The sequence below is a fragment of the Chelmon rostratus genome, chromosome 17 (assembly GCF_017976325.1).
Source record: "Chelmon rostratus isolate fCheRos1 chromosome 17, fCheRos1.pri, whole genome shotgun sequence".
Classification (NCBI taxonomy): Eukaryota; Metazoa; Chordata; class Actinopteri; order Chaetodontiformes; family Chaetodontidae; genus Chelmon; species Chelmon rostratus.
The window spans coordinates 15,117,420-15,136,362 of NC_055674.1; the positions used below are offsets into that span (position 1 = coordinate 15,117,420).

An 18,943-nucleotide genomic window follows, 5' to 3' on the forward strand; every position below is an offset into this window, starting at 1 on the left:
GGGACGGGCAGCAGGACAGATTGTCACACTTCCACTCTGTGCACCACGGCTCGCTTTCTGAAATCATTGTGAGGCAGAGAACTGACAACAGAGCCCCAGTGAATGATGGAGCCAGATTTCTATCTAAGGTGTGAGGTAATGGTGAAAAACTGGGATTTAATGTTCAGGGAAGCATGCACGCTGTGTGACAAACCACAATACTGATGATTCTGCAGTGAGGCCTCTTCTCTCTCTGCCACTCACTGAGCTGCACAGTATGAGTGTGTGAGTTGCCCATTGGCATGTTAAACCGGCCCTGGCAGAGCATAATGCACGAACACCACTGTATTAACTCAGAAAGCTGTAAAACATGTGGGAACTTCACGCCTCTCCTGGCCTGCACACCATCACCACCACGCTCACGAGTCCCGGAGCTCGTGCACGAACTATCTGGTCGAGCTGTTAGTTTTAATGAGTTAATGAGTTTATGGTCACTTGGTCTGCTCTCGCTGGTCTCCAGCTGCGGGTGGTGAAACTTTTAGCTGCGTAAGCAAACGTTAATAACGTTTGAGCACAGCGCGCGCCCCGGTGCTCTAATTAAAGCCAATTCGCTGAACTCGCACGATTTTGCAGCAAATTGTGGAAAACAACCATTATACAGTGACATCGTGCTATGCATTAAATGCTTGCACGGCGACTTAATAACTACCAATTTTGTATTTTCTTTTCTTTTGCATCTTAAAATTAAAAAAAAAGGGTTCCCGTTCTTACCTGAATGGTTTGAAAGTGAGAAGGCATCTCCTCACCATAATGAAAAGGTCGGAGCTGGTCGCAGTCATTTTCCACACTCGCAGAAAGCGCCGGGTCTCCTTGACATTGTGCGGGTCTGCGTGGCAGCCAGCGTCGAAAGCATAACTTTGGGCCGGAGTCCCGAGGCGTGACTGAGCGCGTGATGACGGCGGGCAACTTCCAGCCGCGGCGGCGCTCCGAGCTGCGCCGCGTGCCAACAACCTGAGCGGGAATCCCGGCGGAGCGTCCTGCAGCAGCGGGTCGATGGTCCTCCTTCAGGTCCTGCAGAGGAATGAGCAGGAACAAGAAGGAAAAGTGTCCTTTAATCAGCTGTATCCCTGTTCAGTCCTGGGAGTAAAGCGGCATGGAGCACAATAACACGGGACTGCTGACTTCCTCGAATTCCTTGAAACTGACTGACTCTTTCTCACTGTATGTGAACCTCTTTGGCCCGTTGGCTCGTTTAGTGATAGCGCCATCTAACGATCAGACTGGAAAACGGAATTCATTCTGTGTTTTTTTTGTTTTTTTTTAAAAAAGAAAGAAAAGAAAGCAGGCCATGGATGAAGAATCAGACAGTACTAATAAAACCATGTCAATCTAATATAAGCACGTTTTAAAATGTTGCTGCAAACAATTCAAATTAAGGTAACTGTTGGTGACAGTGAACCATTCATCATGACAGGTGGTGTAATCTGATCTAATGGTATATTAATTCAGCAAAACGGATCGTTATATATATATATATATATATATATACACACACAAACACACACACATACAGTCAATCAATATAACATGACCTGTAACATGCAGTGGTTTCCAGTATGAATTCGGTCTGATATTGTTCCTCCTTCATTCAGTTGTTCCCTTCAATGTGTCTGGGCACATTTCAGCACCGTGGACAGCTCCTGCTGACAGCAGCTCAGCAGCGACCCCCAGCGGACAAAGTACAGAATGCAGCGACAGCAGCGTGAGGCAGCTCTGCTGCAGCAGGATCCCGTTTCCGCAGGGAGCATCTCTACTCTTTGCATATGGCTTTTAAAATGTTAAAAAAAAAAAAAAAAAAAAAAAAGATTGCGCCAGTCTTTGTGAGGTATTTTAATTATGTGAAACCTCCCTGATTAAAAGAAAATGTTGGCCATTCCATTCACAGGATGGCCTGTGAAATGTTTCCTGGAGGTATTACATTAACAGTGTTGATCAATTCATTTTTGTTACATTATTGAAGAGTTGATGCACCATGAATTTAAAACACAACACAGTTCCTGTTGTGTTTTCTGCTTTTGCATCAACAGTCCCTCAGTTGCTTGAGAATGTCTTGAAATGAAACACTGAAGAAAACATACAAAAACAAAATGAACTTGACCTCAGTATAGCTAGTGTATGTCATTAAGGAAAAAGTGAACATCAAATGACAATAATAATAATAAAAACAGGTTGTCCATGGCCACATCCAGTGATGGCCTAATGAACAGCAAGCAGCAGCATCCTCTGTTGCCATGACAACTGTTTTCACTCTGGCTACTATGTTGGGCCTTTGTTCTGCCTGTTGCCACGATTGCCTCTTGGCCCATAGCCCCGTGAGAGTGACTCTGCTGACATTACAGGGCTGGACTGAGGTTTCCAAAGCACCGCTGGACTGCTCACCTTCACGTACTGCCAGATGACAACCGACTGGTCTTCACCTGACCGGCTGCGGGACTTCATTACCGGACCGAATGACAGAAAACCTCAGCAAGACACCAGATTGACGAAAACATTCTACTCATTAGAAAGCAGCGTCTACCTTTGGCTGCATGGACAAGCAAAACACTCAGGGATAAGCGAGCACTCATTGAGTCTGACCCAATCAATGAGAAGATGAATCCTAATTGCACCCATTCAGAGTTTGACCAAGGACACCAGCAGCACCCTCTCAGCATATCTCTCAAACTTTATCCTCTTTTCTCTTTCATGTCCTCTTTCTCTGTCCTCTATTTCTTTGAGTAATTGTTGTCTCTATCCTCTGATTTGTCTTCCTGTTCTTAGTAATCGTCTCCTACTTCAGGTTGACCTCTCCGCCACTGTGTTATCTATCCACAATATTTGTTATCTCACTGACAGATACTGCTTCACTGTTTTAGTCTCCCTATCTTTCTCTCGGCATATATATTTGTCTCTTGAGTATCTACTTCCATTGCAGTTCCTCTCTCTTCCTCCCACAGTTTGATTTGGACTCCCTCGGCCTTACTGAGGATTCACAAAAGCAGACGCCCAAGGACAAAGAACTTGTAAAAGTATTGCCTTTAAACACCGTATTTGTATTTAACAGGGAAATGTGCTGTACTTCTGGGAAAAGTGGAAAATACAGGCTCATGTGTTACAAAACGGGTGGAAAACCAAATGCACTGAGCAGCGTAGTTTTGATCATTGTAGGAATAAAACCAAGGCACATAGTGAATCTTTAGTATACCAAATGTTTTTACTATTGTTTGTCTGCCAGGAATGTGGGAGAAAATCATGGAGTGAATGCTAAGCAGGGCAGTTCTCAGTACTTCGGCCCACATATCTTTTATTCTTTGCTCAGCCTCACTCAAAGCACAAGCTAAAAAACAAAAAAATATCCTCAAAGAAAAAAGTTGCCGTCTCCAGCGCCCTTCTCTGGACCCGACCTCCATGATGTTCGTAGCTAGAACGCCACAATAGTTACTGTAAGTGTCTGAGTAAAGGCAGGATAATTATGGGCTTTCAGGGGAAATAAAGCCTTCCATACTTTTAGATAGGATGCAAACACTCATTTCACAAAGTGGTTATAAAGTGATTTCAGTGACACTCAAGTTCATGCGTGGTTGATGGCTGATTTTTACAACTTGTAGTTTGCTTCAAAAGAAATGGCTGTGACTAAAAAGCTGAAAATAAAGAGAGATCACATGAAAATATCAATACTGACTGGATAAGAGAAGACAAACGGTACAACAGTTATCCTCTGGGATAACATTACTTACAATATGCTGTTATGTTGTCAGTATACTTAAGTGGCTGCCAGCATTTTCTGACATACCCCAACAGCCTCTTACAGATAAACACAGGCTCTCGTTTTTGTTCCAATAAACTGTTCCTTCTATTGAACTGGATGTTGTTTAATGATATGAAAGTGTATATTGTTCATTTTTTTCATATACCTGAGCTGTCACCCAAGTCAGGCTACTTTCAGCTATCCAACTCCCTATTTCAACCATTTATCCATTACTTTTAGCTGACCGTTTCAACTGTTTATCCATACTTTTAGCTAGTCAACTCACTATTTGTCATTCATCCGTTGCTATTAGCTAACCAGCTACTTCAACTATTTATCAACTACTTTTAGCTAGCTTGCTAACTAGCCGTTTCAGCCATTTATCAACTACATTTATCTGGCTTGCTAACTAGCTATTTCAACCGTTTATCCACTGCTTTTAGCTAACAGTTTATCCATTTATTTTAGCCAGCCAACTTGCCATTTCAATCATTTATCCATTTTTGAACTTTTACCATTTACACTTTTAGCTAACTAATTCAAATGTTTTCTAGCAAGTTAGCTATTTCAATTGTTTATGCTTTACTTTTAGCTAGCAGCTAGCTCTTTTAGCGTCTGTGCTCACTTGATAACTGACATTAGCTTTAACATTAGTTTTTGTGGAACTGCAATACCTTGTATTCAGGCGTTACAGCTGATTCAATGTGTGGATAGTTTAGCCAGATAATTTAACATTCCCTATCTTTCAGATTAATTAATAGCTTACTTACTCCACAGTCTTTCCACTTAGCCCCTGGCGACTGTAGAAGTAGCATATATCTTGCATTACAAGTAGGTACCTTTCTTTCAGTACTGTAGATTGCTGATGTAAAATGTCACAGTATTTATTTAATCTTTATGTAATCTTAAGAAAAAAAAATGAGATTGTTATTATTGGTTTAAACACATACCCGGGGGCAAGGTGACTTAATTACATTTAAGTCACCAGATTTTTTCCTCTCCATTATGTGCAACAAAAGCTAAACTGTAAAGAAGTGAACAAACTATCTGCTTATATCGGCACACCCTGCTTTGACTTTGGCTTTCATTCCTCTAAACAGCTGTCAAACCACGTCTTTCAACATGCTTCAGGTGAAACCAGCTTGTGCCATTCTTCTAAAACTGCAATTTACTGCCAGTCTCACACTGAGGCTCTGTGCTGCTTGTATGACTCCACCCATGGACACTTGAAAGACACAATTTTATTTTTACAGTCTTTCCATTTCCATCTCTCCAACCTGCCACACTCACCAGCAACACATGATGAGTCGTCATTCATGAAGGCGCTCTCAGCACGTATCTCGCCTCTCACTGACAGATCACCTGCTTTGCATTGCCATAAATGTCCATAACAGCCATTAATGTAACTGAGAGTGATGCACGGCACTTGTGATGCTCCAATATCGGTGATGAAAACGCAGAAATAGTCTTGATGTTCATTTATGCAGCTCCATTAAGACTGACATCCATTAAAGTCTTAATGGCCATGCATGTAATAGCAACGGCACTAATAGATGTGTGTAACTGACATTTTGCAAACCCCAGCAGAGTCCAGCAGAGAGGATCTTTGAATCCTCATGGTCGTGCCTCTCCTCTCTCTCCTCCCTCTGCAGAGGCTTTCACACTTGAATAACAATTCAATAAAATATATACGAGCATATTTAAATTAATATTTAAAATGCACTCTTCAACAGTTTCACAGCAAGTCTACCTGTATACATCCCGTGTGAGTGACTGTGTGTGCAGAGCAGCACCTCGCAAGTCGCTTTCAAGGTTTCTGGGATTCTCTTCGTCGTCGTCACACTGCGCTACATAAAAAGAGCTGCTTCCGTCAAAATGTGGGAATTCTAAATACAGGTGTGAGCTCACACTCTTTCTCACGCAGAGGTGTGTGTATAGAGACAGATCAAAGTTGCGTGAAAGGCAAACTACCCAGAAAAGCCTGGTGCATTTACTTCTTGGAAGACTGGGGAGATTTTTGGGAAGTTTCAGGTGAGTTCACTGCTGTCCAAGTTCACTCACTGCATGCAGAAAGAAATACTGCAACAAATCGTGCAACATTAGCTGTGATCTGGCTCCTCACTGAGGACGTGAGGAAAACTCTTTAAACCGTGTTTATCTGCAGTCACATAGTGTTTCACCTCAAAAAAGACCAAATGCCTCTGTGCTGCAAATAGAGTCTTAATATGATTTATACAATACCCCATCAAGTGGGAAGGTATAAAACTGCAGGCAGACTTTAAAAAATCCTTGTGAAGACTTGCGAAGTAAAAAAAAAATGCACTGTAACCTTGAACTTTTCAAAAGACCTCAAATGAAATGAAAAGCACTCAGAAAACTACAGGGTTTGTAAGACTGCGCCTGTGTTTGTTCAGCCTTCGTGCTGTGCTGCACCGTGGAAGCACAAATCAGCTTCATTCATTTTGCAAAGCAGTGCTGGCAGACTGAAATGCTTCTCATCAGTTCTTTGGCACAGACAGGATCCTGACACATGAGAGAAACCTTCTCCTGGAGGTTCAGAGCTGATCACTCCTCTCCCCCCAAATACAGACTTTGTTTTCTACTCCTCTTGTCTGTCTTTCAGCGGAGAGGAACACACTGACAACAATCCCAAGCTCAACTGCTTTCAACTCGCACATACATCTGAAAAAAAGTCTGACAATATTCTGTTTGTTTTGGTCGACAAGAAAATGGTGTTTCACTTACGTACTTCTCTCAAACTCTGGCTGTCTTTGTTGTGACTCCAGGTGCTCTTGTTTGGTCATTCCTCACCTGTCCACCAGGCGTCCTCAGTGTGCTCCCCTGCCCCGCACACCTGCGGCTCATCGCCAATCAGCCCTGACCTGCCGCATGATTTCCCAACTGCTCCACATCTCTAATTACCGTCTTTGTGTTAAGACAGGACGGCCAGTGCGTTTCAAGGCGATATTATTTCCACACATGCTGCCTGCCTCAGCCTGTTTGGAGTTCATCTACCTGTTCTTGCCAATTTTTCCTCAAGCAGAAATCTTTTTTATCTGCTGGGTATTAATAAAGTTACGTGATGGAATATGTGCTTGCCTCTAACTGCAGATGACTTAATATTTTGTGTGCAAATGTATTTTCAGGAAAATCAGATGATTTTGATGAAGACTCAAAACACCTGAACAGTAGCATCAGTTTAAATTACCTTCAAGCTGAAAGCCTGGTGGTTGTTTGTACTAAATCCAGAGAGCACTCAACTTTATGGAAGCTCTTAGGTCGTACTTCGGGGTGTTCACAATGCTTAAAACTGCAAGGTGTTCCAGATAATCTTGTCCGTCATGCACAATAAAGAATGCCTTAGAAATGTAATGTAGCACATGACAAACATTTCTTGCTTTTTTATATCATTATTAACATTGCTTATCATGTCAAACTAGAAGGATCATTATTGTTTAGTGGATTGTTTGTTAGCATACGCATTTGTGTCAAACTGTAGACATGTGAGGGATTGAGCTTACATTTTTCTGGGCTGAAATATGGTAAAATTTTCTCTATTAATGTGATTTATGCAATTGCTTTTTGATAATTATCCTTATGTTGACATGTAGACACCATTTACATTTCATATCTGCATAAGGAAAAGCATGTTAATGCCAAATCTGAATGCACTGTGATCAGAACATGATCACATCGGTCAGGCCATGTTACCCCATTTACACCTGGCATTAAAACAAGATCTGAATCTGGATTTAACGTCTGGATGTGGAAAAATTAATACTTATCCAAGGTGTAAATGTGTGAGCGTGTATTGGGATCGACTGGACATTTGGAGGTGGTCGTCCAACAGGTTTAAAGGTCACCTAACTCCAGATCTTCATACTAAATCAAGCAAGCCTGGCAACAGCTACAGGTGGTGGCAACATCAGCTAAGAAATCTTGCCTTGCCTTGTTGACATGTCCACTAGCCCCAGTTTGCATTGATCCAATCACAATGTTGGCACAATCAAGACAACAAAAACGCATCTTAATGTCAGGTATGAATGTAAAAGCCCATGGATCCTGTGCCCTTGTGTAGATGCCATGATAATATCACATGTTAATATCAGCCCGTCCTCACCGGAAAAACAACCATATAGGTCCTCTGTGCAAGTAGGTTAGTACGACCCATATTTGCTCTAATGTCCTGCATTGTGATTAGAGCTCAGCCAGGTGTAAATGTGATCCGTACAGCATGACCTCATTCTTAAAAACAACTTTCCTGCGAGTTCAAACAACGCCAGCAAAGCAGCGGCGGCTGGCTAATCTTCCCTCTCAAAAAGTCAGTAAAAAAATGAGGGACTCCAGTATTTGTGAATTGCGTTCCCTGACCTGGAGCACGCCATGTTTGTCGACAGGTCTGATGCAGTCATAATGTGAGCCAAAATCAAGATATAAGGTTGCTTATCGGGCGTAAGTGCGGGGATCGGATTGGATGCGATTCTCCAGATGATGCATCCAGATACACATCACATGTAATTCCAGGTGTGAATGGAAACAAGTGATAATATTGAACAAAGAAACTTTTGATTTAAAAAAGGTTCCTTATGCCCTCGCTGTGAGGCCTTTTCTCACTGGCTCACTGTGGCACTTGGAGATGTCTGGACAGATTTCCCTCCTGCTGTATTACCACCAGCTTCTGGCTGATACAAGCAGATGATATGCTTCTATCTTGATAATCAGGCCTCTCCTCTCCACACACACTGCAGCTCCTTTCCACTGCTCGCTGTGAAACTGGAGACTGTGGGTGGGACGAGTCTGTGGCTTGAAAATGTGGATGAAAATGATACAGAATCGATATGTCTTGAGTGCAGTTGTTGCTGCGAGATGTAAAATGTTTCGTATAAATTATTTACACGAAAAATGGATCTGCTCTCAGCAGGACATCAAGATAACTTGTAGCTTGTGTAGGAGCAAAATGAAAATCAACACATTAGTCTTGTATTTTCTTAATTCAATCACAGTCAACACTGTTTGTTCTTATTTCATTGGCCGCTCTTGTTCTTGGACAACTGGATAACAGAGAAGATTTAGTGTTGTGAGGAATTTATCTGACAAATTTTCCCAGCGCCGCCCTGTGAGGCACTCACACCTTTTTGGCATCTGCCTCCGGAGATAAGTGGCTTGAGTGAGTCAGAGTGAGAAGTGTTACACAAGCCTATCTGAAAGCATCGACAGATAAACTGGTGTACAACAGGCTGTTTACAAAGTGACTAATACGAATGTGTCTTGCGCTGACTGATCAGAATAAACAGTCAGATCTATGACGTGTGTACCATCATCTGTGAAGGCAGAGACTTCGCTTGTTCTTACTTGTCTTTCTCGCAGCTCATACCGCTTCAAATGTGGCTGCTCGATGTAATCTGTAATTGATGCTCCAAGTAAATCTCTCAAAGATGCGGAGAGGCTCTCGGGTGATTAAGAAGAAGCGTTTCCACTGTAGCAGCATAACAGCCCGAACTAAGGATCTGCACATTCACAGTCAGGTCAACAGATAAGTGGCAGAAACCCCTCAGGGACAAATATGAATGAATATGAGTCGTATTAAACACAAAAATCTCCCTCTCTGAAGAAAATACAACGCTGTTATTGAAAACTTTAACCCCTACAGTGAGTTCTTCTTATCCTGACCTATCAAGAGACAACACAAACACTGCTAGCTGTCAGAGGCAAGGGTCAAATTCTAATGGAAACCACAACACTGACGTAGAAAACCTCTAAAACAGTCAATTGCATGATAAATACATGTGTGAAGATCTCTCTTTGGAGGAAAGGGGAACAAAACTGATTAAATCCAATTTCCTAATGAAGTATTAAACATATTGATAACACATACGTGCTGATAAAATAAGTGAGGATGGCCTTTTAAGGCTAAAAATAATAGAATAGAATTTTCTGTCAGAGTTAAGTGTAAGCTTGAGAAAAGGAAAGGAAAGTAGAGCCACTTTACAAGAAACGGGCCCCATGTGTCGGTTGTTTTCTTTCCATGAGGGGTTTCATGCAGGAGGCAGGAGAGTAAACCTTCCCTCTTCCTCGTGTTTCTCAGTCATTCATTCCAGGGCATGTTAACTCACGCTCGAGCCAATCCTGACACCACATGATCTGAGGAGTCTTTGAAAAAGCTGAGGCTGACTCGGCGGATGATCCTCCACGCAGCACACGTCCTCATTCAGTGAAGCAGACCTGAGCTGCAGCGGCGTACAAATCTACACCGGATGAGAGGCGCCGGGTGGCTGCGTGTTCAGGAGAGCACCATGGTGAGTGGAGCCGAGCCTGTTTCACCTCATGCAGTAGGTGTCTGTGTTTGGCTTTCATCTGGTCCATCTGATGAGATAAATATTGATTTTAATACAGAGAACAGTGATGAGTTTGCTCCCCGGTGTGAGGACACGGCATGTTCGTGACTGGGTCTCTATCATCTGGCTCACTTCAGCATTCAGCGTCACTGGTGAGGCTTGGTTTTGTGCATGAAAAGACATGTTCATCAGAATGCTCTTTGTAAATGATCTGAAAGGTTATGGCTCATGGAGGGCGAACACAAAGCATGTGCTCATGATTGCATGGACGCTTTTTTTGTTATGATTTCAAGAAAAAGACAAAGTGTAGCTCTTTCAGAAGAGACCCACTGACTTTTTCAGTTTGTTTCTCTTTTGTTTATGGTAAATTTTCAACATTATGGCAAAAACACTAATGGCTCTCTAGCTGGGAGACAGGTGAGATAATCAATGCACTCTCACGTCTGTGCGATGAAAACACAGCGACAAAACTTTAACTTAGCTTAGCATAACTTACTGCAAGCAGGGTCCTGCCCGACGTCAGTCCAACACAAAGCCCATTTACTGCTGCTTTCACACTTCACACTGTGTTAGTATGGATCAAACGAACAAGACATCATGACGCAAGTTTAGTTTTGCTGTGAGGTGGATTTTGTTACATTTGGACAGAGCCAGGCTAGCTGGTTCCACCTTTTTCCAAGTTTTGGTGCTAAGCTAAGCTAATTGGCTGCTGGCTGTAGCCACACATTGTAAGGGCACGAGAGTGGAATCGATCTTCTTATCTGACTTTCTGCAATAAAGTGAACACCGTCACAGCTGTGCCACCTCATTCAACGACAGATAAAAACTTAACAGACGTGTGTTTAATTGAAAAGCCAAAAAACTAAATCAGCCTTAGCTCAGAGACTGAATCTCTGCAGACTGCTTTTACAGATAATTATAATAATTTGAATGTAGTCTTTCTAGTGACCCCAAAATAGTTACTCGAGAAATACAAATATTGACATTAGACTGAGTAATGATAATAAAATGTTAATAAAATAGATCAGTGATGTGATGTTGCAGGAATCATTCATCAGACTGTGTTATGTCCTTTAACCTGATCATCCCTCTCTCTGATAACTCAGTCGGTGACGATGTGAAGCTTCAGACAATTTCCCAGGTGGCGGCACGGTGTGGAGAAAACGTGACACTGACATGTGAGGCCACGTTATCGCATCAGTCGGACATCACATTATTTACCTGGCTATTTCGAAATAAGACTTGCCAATATGGAGACCGCCGGCCTGACCCCGAGGTTCTGTGCGAGAGCACGGCGAAGACCCCCCAGACCCACAGCCTCACTCTGACTCTCCTCAACGTGATGCCGGTCAGCCGGGGAAACTACATCTGTAAACTACGCTCCAAAGTGGGAGCAAGCTCTGCCACAACTGTTGTCTCAGTAGTAGGTGAGGTACATTTAAATCTTTTTTAACATTTTCTGTCTTCTTCCATCGTTCTAAAAGTCCTCGATCTTCACAGATTGCTCTGGAAGTTCTAACTCGTCCATCAACGGGTCTCACGCTAAGTGCTGGTTCAGCGGGGTCTACCCCAGTGGCATCATCCACTGGTTCCAGGGAGATGTAAACTTAACAGACTCTGCCAGCACAGAGGAAGAGGAGGACCAACACGGACGGTACAATGTCTGGAGCACTATAGACGTGCAGAAAGGAAACCTGAGCCAGCCTTATAACTGCTCACTGTGGATGCCCTCTGCCGGGAAGTACACCTCCAGCCGTCAGCTGCCAAAGGCCAAGGGACAGAAGTCATCAGGAAGCATGGTCCGACTGCAGGGGATCTTTTTAATGGTGGAAATCATGCTGTTGACATTTATGACATAAAGGAGCCAAGAAAAAAAAAAATCAGGTTTTCAGTGCAGGGTTTGATTCCAGGTGGCATTTTGGGGAGCTGAAATATGAAAATGAAATAAAAATGAGCCAACAAATGAGGCAGGAAGTTATTAAAGATTAGGTGTATTAGACTTTATGCTTCATCCGACCTAATGCATGCAGTTTGTTATTGTTGCACAAAGCTGCCAAAGAGTGGGCAAGTTTTGGTTTTACTATAATAATTACCAAGTTCTGGCACTTGAGAGGCTCTGGGCAACTGTCTTCTCTGGAAAGGCTTGCAGGTTTTCATGTGCCAACAACCCGGAATATTTCACTGATGAGTAAATCGTCGACTGGAGAGGATGAAGTCAGACCATTTATTGATAGGCTTGAGTAAAAATCAGCACAGATCCTTTGAAAACAAAGCCTGCTCACTGAAGTCATTCACATGTAATGACTGTGAACTCTGGACTGCGCCAAAGGACTTTGACTGAATTAAAAATGTACAGTTTTCCTGAAAACAGGGTTTTCTATTTTCAAGTTTTATATTCAATCTTCTTTTACTGGTACGTCTTACTGTAACCTAGAATTTTCTTTTTTTTTAATCTTTACTTCTTCCTGATGGCCAGAAGGAGGCACTCTTCCCATGTAAGAATAATAAGGATTTCCTGCTTGTGAGCACCTCGTGCATGTTGTAAATGCTGTAAAGGACAGGTCCAGTCTGTATTCTGAATTCATTGAAGTACATGAACACTGCAGGAGAGGAAATTTACCCACTAGTACTTTGGCAAGGAAAAAAAAACAGCAAAGGTTTTAATGCAGACATGTTTCATGTGAATGGCTAAAAAAATCTGAAAATCTACAATACAGGAAGTAAGATAAATAGATAAGGGACACGTGGTGCAAAATGTACATTAAATCCCATTGGTTTTTTTTTCTGTTTCTTTTTTATTTAGTCTAACAAAAGATTCCGGTATGATTAGGTAGATTAGATGAGGCAGTTTAGGCAATATTTCGTAAGTGCTGCCTCGGCGTGTCGCCATGCTTGAAAAGAACAGAACTGTTGCTCTTTGCACACACACTGTTCTCTCTTTTCAGAGACACAGTGAGTGTGAATTTGGTTCTGTTTTAGTTTGGTGTTCAATGTTGAACTAGTTTGAGGCTTTTAAGGACCAGTAAAGGTCACCACAGGCTACAAAGCTTATTGAATGTGCTTTTGTTCCTGCGATGTATAATTTCTCTGCTCAGTGGTGCAAGTTTCAAAGGACACCAAAGGTTATGCTCAGGTGGATGGTGAGACAGCAACGGGCTGTCTGCTGTGTTATCTGTGCATTTCAGCCGGTTTATTGTTACGCATTTCTTCTTTTGCAAATCTGATGCGATCATCCAAATTCAGAAGACCTCACAGACCATGAAGTCTCTTGCACGAGTGCCAAAACTTCTTCAGCTCTGTGTCTGTCCAGTGGATAGTTTAGTTTAGCTGGGAGAAAGAGATGAGAGATGAGCCACTGAGGCACTATTACTTTAAATATCAGCAGCCGGTGAGCCGAGCAAGCAAGGACATGTGCAGGTATGTGGTTGCACAGTTAGGTTCTCACATGGTTTTCATCACAGCAGAGACAGCTCGGCTACACAAGCAGCAACAAAGCCATCAAGAGACACTGAAGAATGTGCAATGGAACAGACTGGTCTCCTGCATTAAATTCAATGGGTGGATGCTGAATGCATTTTCTAACCTGCTGCTGTGCCGGGAACTCAAAAGACATCCATCCTGAGGACCTTTCACTTGGTAACCCAAGCTACTGGAGCAGGAGAGACAATTAAGTGGCAAGATAACATGACCTGAGAGCAGATACACACCACAGCTTAGTTACTAAGGACAGAACACAGAGAATGGATTCATCTGCTCGAACAGAGCAACAGCATGATTGATTAAGACTCATTGGAATGTGAGTCTAAGTGCAGCGTGTGTGTGTGTGTGTGTGTGTGTGTGTGTGTGTGTGTGTGTGTGTGCAAGTTTGCCAGCCGGATGTTGTGTTTTTGTTGTAAACCCCATGGCGCTTGAGCCTGTACCCTCACTGTAAGAAAACAAAATCTATAACCTATAATCATTTAGGCATAATCGTACAATGCTACATTCCATATACGCTAATGTGGAATCTAATTAGAGTAAGAGTGCCATTACCATTCCTTCAAGGGCTAGTCTGACATCCGCTCACTTTCTTGCTGTGAGTTAGATGAGCCAATGGACACCCCTCTCATGTCTGTACAGGAATCATGAGGCTAACACCAGCAGCTGTTCAGCTTAGCTTAGCACAAAAACTGGAAACAAGTTGTTTTTGCACTCTGTTTCCTTTTTTTTGTACAAGATATAATGTGTTAATCAGTGAGCTTTACAGGTGCTGCTAAGTGGATTTTGTTGCCTTTGAGCAGAGCACATTTGAATGAAACACTGTTGCCATGGTGAACTGAAGCTGCTGAAGCCTTACATACAGACAATATATTGCTTTTTTTTTTTTTTTTGGGGGGGGGGGGGGGGGGGGGGGGGGGGGTCTAATGTGTTGTTTTTCTTCTGGTCCAGAAAATTGTTCCTCTGAAAGACCAACAATTAGATGTGCTTGGTTTTCAACAGCGCTCCCATTCCAGAAGCAATCTGATTCCTCGTCAATCACAGGTCAAACTCATACACATCTGAGAACAGTTGCATTCGCTTTTATTTGCTTTTATGTGCATTGAAGTTCAATGGTCACGCTGCACTGAGTTCCTGGAAGAGTAAATGGATTGTGGTTTCATACAGAGCACTTCGTGGAACTGGGGGACGCTGTTTAGGGAAGCAGTTCCGTCGACTATATCGCCTATTAATGAAAGTCCTTTTCACGTGTGGTTGGTCATTTGAACATGTCAGCCTCTCTTTCTGTACACTTGATCTCAAGAGTAGACATACGTCATCTGTCTGTTCATTTTCACTCCCTGCAGAGGAAACAGCGTGCAGCCGAACAATTCAAGCCTTGTCAGATTTTGTACAACCACACACAAACTCCTATCCAGAGCTGCTGGGCGGGCGGTGAACTTCACCCAGAGCCAGGGTCCCTTCGTCGGTGACTGACAGTTTAGCCAGGTGAAACCCCTCACGTTTATAGGCACCCGTGCAGAGCTTGACTGACACAATGATGCAAATCCCTGGATATTACTACTACTGCACTAATGAAAAAATATGAAAAACTGTTTTCTATAGTTAAACGCTGCAAATAGTGAGAGGACTCATGATCACAAACCTCTCAGATCCCCAGAAGCTGCCTTTTGTTGCCGGCTGCATCTGTTCACACGTGCAACAAATCGTCAGCAATAACTGTTATCATCATTATTGCTGGCCGCATCGCTCTGTTAGTCACATATACTTTCAGCTTTCAATTTATATGCAGGCAGCTCAGGGGTGCACGTGTCCCCAGCCGCTAAAGTGGCAAGATTTGATGACGTGATAATAGTCACACGACCGCACGAACCCAGACCCGAGTTCACAGCTCCTCCTTAGCCTTATTCTCACGTGAGAGAAAATGGATTCTCAGAATCATTCACTTGTATGTCCTTGAGCAGTGGAGCTGTTACCTAGGCCTCCGTTTGCTTTATTTGCTTTTTCACACATGCAGTATATATATACGTTGTTGGAAAATTGGATCTTAAGTGACACATTCATCATCCCACACGAACATCGCTCTGACATTCAAATAACCAATTAAGTCATGCAACACGAAGGAGTTTCTAACTAGTTATAAAACAGCCTGGCTTTCATTAAAAGAAAGCAGGAGGAGACTTTTCTTTAGAGAACTGTATTTTTTGACCTTCTATTATGTGGTTATGGCTGAAACAGGTACAGGATCAGCAAAGAGAAAAAGAAGAACTGACCAAAGAACAAAACAGCAACGAATAACAGACACAAATCAGCCTTGGTGGGTCATTCAACACATGCATATTGGCTATATCTGTTGCTAATATTAATAAAATGGACAATTCTGATTGCCTTGACCCACATAGGATACTTATGAAATGCTAAAGGAGAGTTCAGGCAGACAGCAAACGGAGTCGTCCGGCCGTTTGTCTCACATCATAACTTCTAAATATCACATTTTTATAGTTTATTATGATGTAGAGAGATAGAGAAATACATGTATGTGGTATTAAAATGGTTTATAATGACTGGGAAATTTACTTATTTAGGCAAATGTCATTGGCATTGGCAAAAGTTTCTATAATTTGAGGCATATTGTGTTGTTTTTTTGTCAAATGTGATTTAAAATATTGAAGGTTTCCACTATTAACCCCATACCAGTAAAGATGAGCCTAAAACGCCCATCCAAGGCACACCCAAAGTAAACTGATGGCTGTTCTTGAACCATTTGGTGTACGTGCATGGTGTTGTGCTACTGACACAGAGTCACAGGAGACTGAACACACTGAATCAGACTATAGGGCTGAGCAGCGTTTTGTCATGTTTCAGGTCAGGTATGTCAGGTACGTCACCTCTTTTACCCTGTGAAAAAGGTTCATGACGAAACCTTTTTAATCAAACGCTGTTCAAGCGTGTTAATGCACCCGCTCCTCTAATGTACCCCGATTCAACTAAACAAACCCTGACAGTGACTGTAGGCACTACTTTATGAGTCACAGCGACGATTCCGACGTGCAAGTGGGAAGACGAAAGCTAACCTGCAATCAGTAAATGTTTTTAATTGACAGCGAAAGTGGAGCTCTGCCGCAGGAGAGCCATAAAAAAAAATCTAGCATCAAACATTGAACAGTTATATAACCTTCCAATTATTTTATGTAACCGTGGTTGTTCAGGCTCCTCCTCTTCACTCTGATGCCCTCACATTCTTCCGTCTGTGGATGCTGAGCACTGTCAACACATACAGTACAAACAACCACCAATACACTTAAAAAAAACACTGGCAAACGTGTGAAAGAAACAATATGTAATAGATAAACAGCTGTATTAAACTATATATACATATACTGTTTACTGTGTGTGATTCATGCAGAGCTCAATAAAGAGTAATGTGTCACTTTATTTAGCTTCCTTTGGCAATGCTTTGTTATTACTGTGTTATGTTTGTCTTATAGCACCTCACCACTCTATTGGTTTTAAGTATCTACAGCACATTATGATTCCATGATTAGGCAAGGGGACAGTTGTATATGTATATATTTCTATGAATTTAAAGACATTTAGAATTATGAGTGAATTATAATTCAGATTTTTCCACCTTCTTTGCAGTGCGAGCGTTCAAATTGTGCCATTTCACTGTCAGTTGTTTGGTTTTGATGTATTTTTATTCTGTTTTATTGTACATGCTGCATCATGGTATGGTAATTGTAACTGTGCAGTATTTCTAACTGTGTTTACTGAACGCAATGCAAACATGTATTGATGCAGTGTATATTTATTTTTGGTACGTGCCCAAGCTGTTGCCAAGGTAACAAACAATTATTCATCTGTTAAGATGGTTTTGATCTTTATCTCATCTCAAGGTCTGCTGAGGTGAAACTTCATGTTCGGTGCAGACAAGGATCCATAAGACAAATGATAAAATAATACGTTCTCACACATATCAGGGATCATAGTGTTGTGATGCTGTTCAGGCCCAAACTTTAATCAAACGGCTTCAGGGGCGCGTCATGAACTCTGGATTTGGATGCAGTGGACGGGGTGCATTCAGAAAAATGATTGGCTGGAAGGTTTTGCATGAGCATCTGTTTGAAAACAAACACTCTAAGATTAGCACAACCCGTGCAGTCATGAGCAAATATCAAAGCTGCTGCTTCACCCTGCGTAACACCATCAGATGCAAACCAGGTGTGCTGCGTCCACAGAAGTCTCCAGTCGTCCCATTGGTTGACGTCGCTGGTCACATTACCATCCATTATCTCGCCGCATTACACAGTCAAACAAAGCTACAGGCCATGTGCCTCAAAACCCAAACACAGACACAAGCCACGACGCCTTCTCCACGAGCTTCACGACGCTTAAGAGTTTTCACACTTCCGCCTCGGAGACAGAGTGCAGTGTGTGTGTGTGGAGTCAGAGATGGAGTGTGTGTGCTCACGAACATTAGGACCCATGCTGGAAAATCAGGCGAGAGCTCAGCGTAGTTGAACTCAATGACTGGTGAGGAGGAGCATGTCATTGCTGATCCTACACAATCAGCTCTGTGTACAAACAGCGGAGAGTCATCACGGAGCTTTAAAGTGTCGTACTAAACCCAGAGGTGGAAGTGTTGAACAAAAAAAGAGGCCTTATGGAATAAATTATGAAATGTAGAAATGAGCCAACAATTAACATAATTAAATAAATTATTTACCCAGTATTATGGGGAATGGACTGTATTTATGTAACCATTCACACACACACACACACACACCATGGCTCACTCATAAGTGGACGACTGCTCTACCTCCTGAGCCACAGCCTGATTATGAAATGTTACTTGAGTACATTTCAGAAGAGTTTCATTTTTATTCGATTATAAACATTTTTATAATAAAATGCCCCTTCTCAGAAGTCTGTTTATATATTTTTCTTTAGCACTTCAAATACTAATACTAATGCTACTAGTTCAATACACATATACAGGAATGGAAATCCTTACTGACATTAATAATAATAATAATAATAATATCAATCTTATTATTTGACCATAGTGTACAGAGATTAGAAATATAGAAAAATAAAATAAGATAAGAAAACATGTGGTGTGTGTGTGTGTGTGTGTGTGTGTGAGTGAGTGAGTGAGTGTCTTCCTCCATTTCAGTCACGCTGATGCAAATTTCACCAAGGTTGCAGAATGCCTGAAGTTATCACCTTGAACAAGGTCTTGAGAGGCACGACACCAACTCAGGGCCTCGAAACAACAAACAAGAGGGTATGTTTATCTTGCACGGGGCAGAATACGCTTAAAGGCGGAAAACAGACCTCTCTGTAGCAATTCTCAGCGATTCCC

General features: G+C 42.2%; 2 protein-coding genes across 2 annotated transcripts in view; one reads left to right on the forward strand and one right to left on the reverse strand.

Annotated features, from left to right (window-relative positions):
- LOC121620940 (alpha-1,6-mannosylglycoprotein 6-beta-N-acetylglucosaminyltransferase B) overlaps positions 1-1,069 on the reverse strand; it is a 52,042-nt gene extending 50,973 nt beyond the window's left edge. The window contains exon 1 of the mRNA XM_041957194.1: positions 751-1,069. Coding sequence (XP_041813128.1) covers positions 751-818 — 68 coding nt within the window. The 5' untranslated portion in view covers positions 819-1,069. The remainder of the gene's footprint in view (positions 1-750) is intronic.
- Positions 1,070-9,901: 8,832 nt separating this feature from the next.
- Positions 9,902-13,097, forward strand: LOC121621031. Its single transcript, XM_041957328.1, has 4 exons — positions 9,902-10,062; positions 10,160-10,253; positions 11,208-11,528; positions 11,602-13,097. Exons 1-4 carry the CDS (start codon positions 10,021-10,023, stop codon positions 11,958-11,960), a joined length of 816 nt encoding a protein of 271 aa, XP_041813262.1. The 5' UTR covers positions 9,902-10,020; the 3' UTR covers positions 11,961-13,097.
- The last annotated feature ends 5,846 nt before the right edge of the window (positions 13,098-18,943 follow it).

Bases quoted from the DNA above. Each gene is read 5' to 3' on its own strand.
- LOC121621031 (XM_041957328.1), top strand. From the start codon at position 10,021: ATGAGAGGCGCCGGGTGGCTGCGTGTTCAGGAGAGCACCATG. The intron at 10,063-10,159 runs GTGAGTGGAGCC...ATTTTAATACAG, and splicing joins GTGTTCAGGAGAGCACCATG to AGAACAGTGATGAGTTTGCT. The intron at 11,529-11,601 runs GTGAGGTACATT...CGATCTTCACAG, and splicing joins AACTGTTGTCTCAGTAGTAG to ATTGCTCTGGAAGTTCTAAC.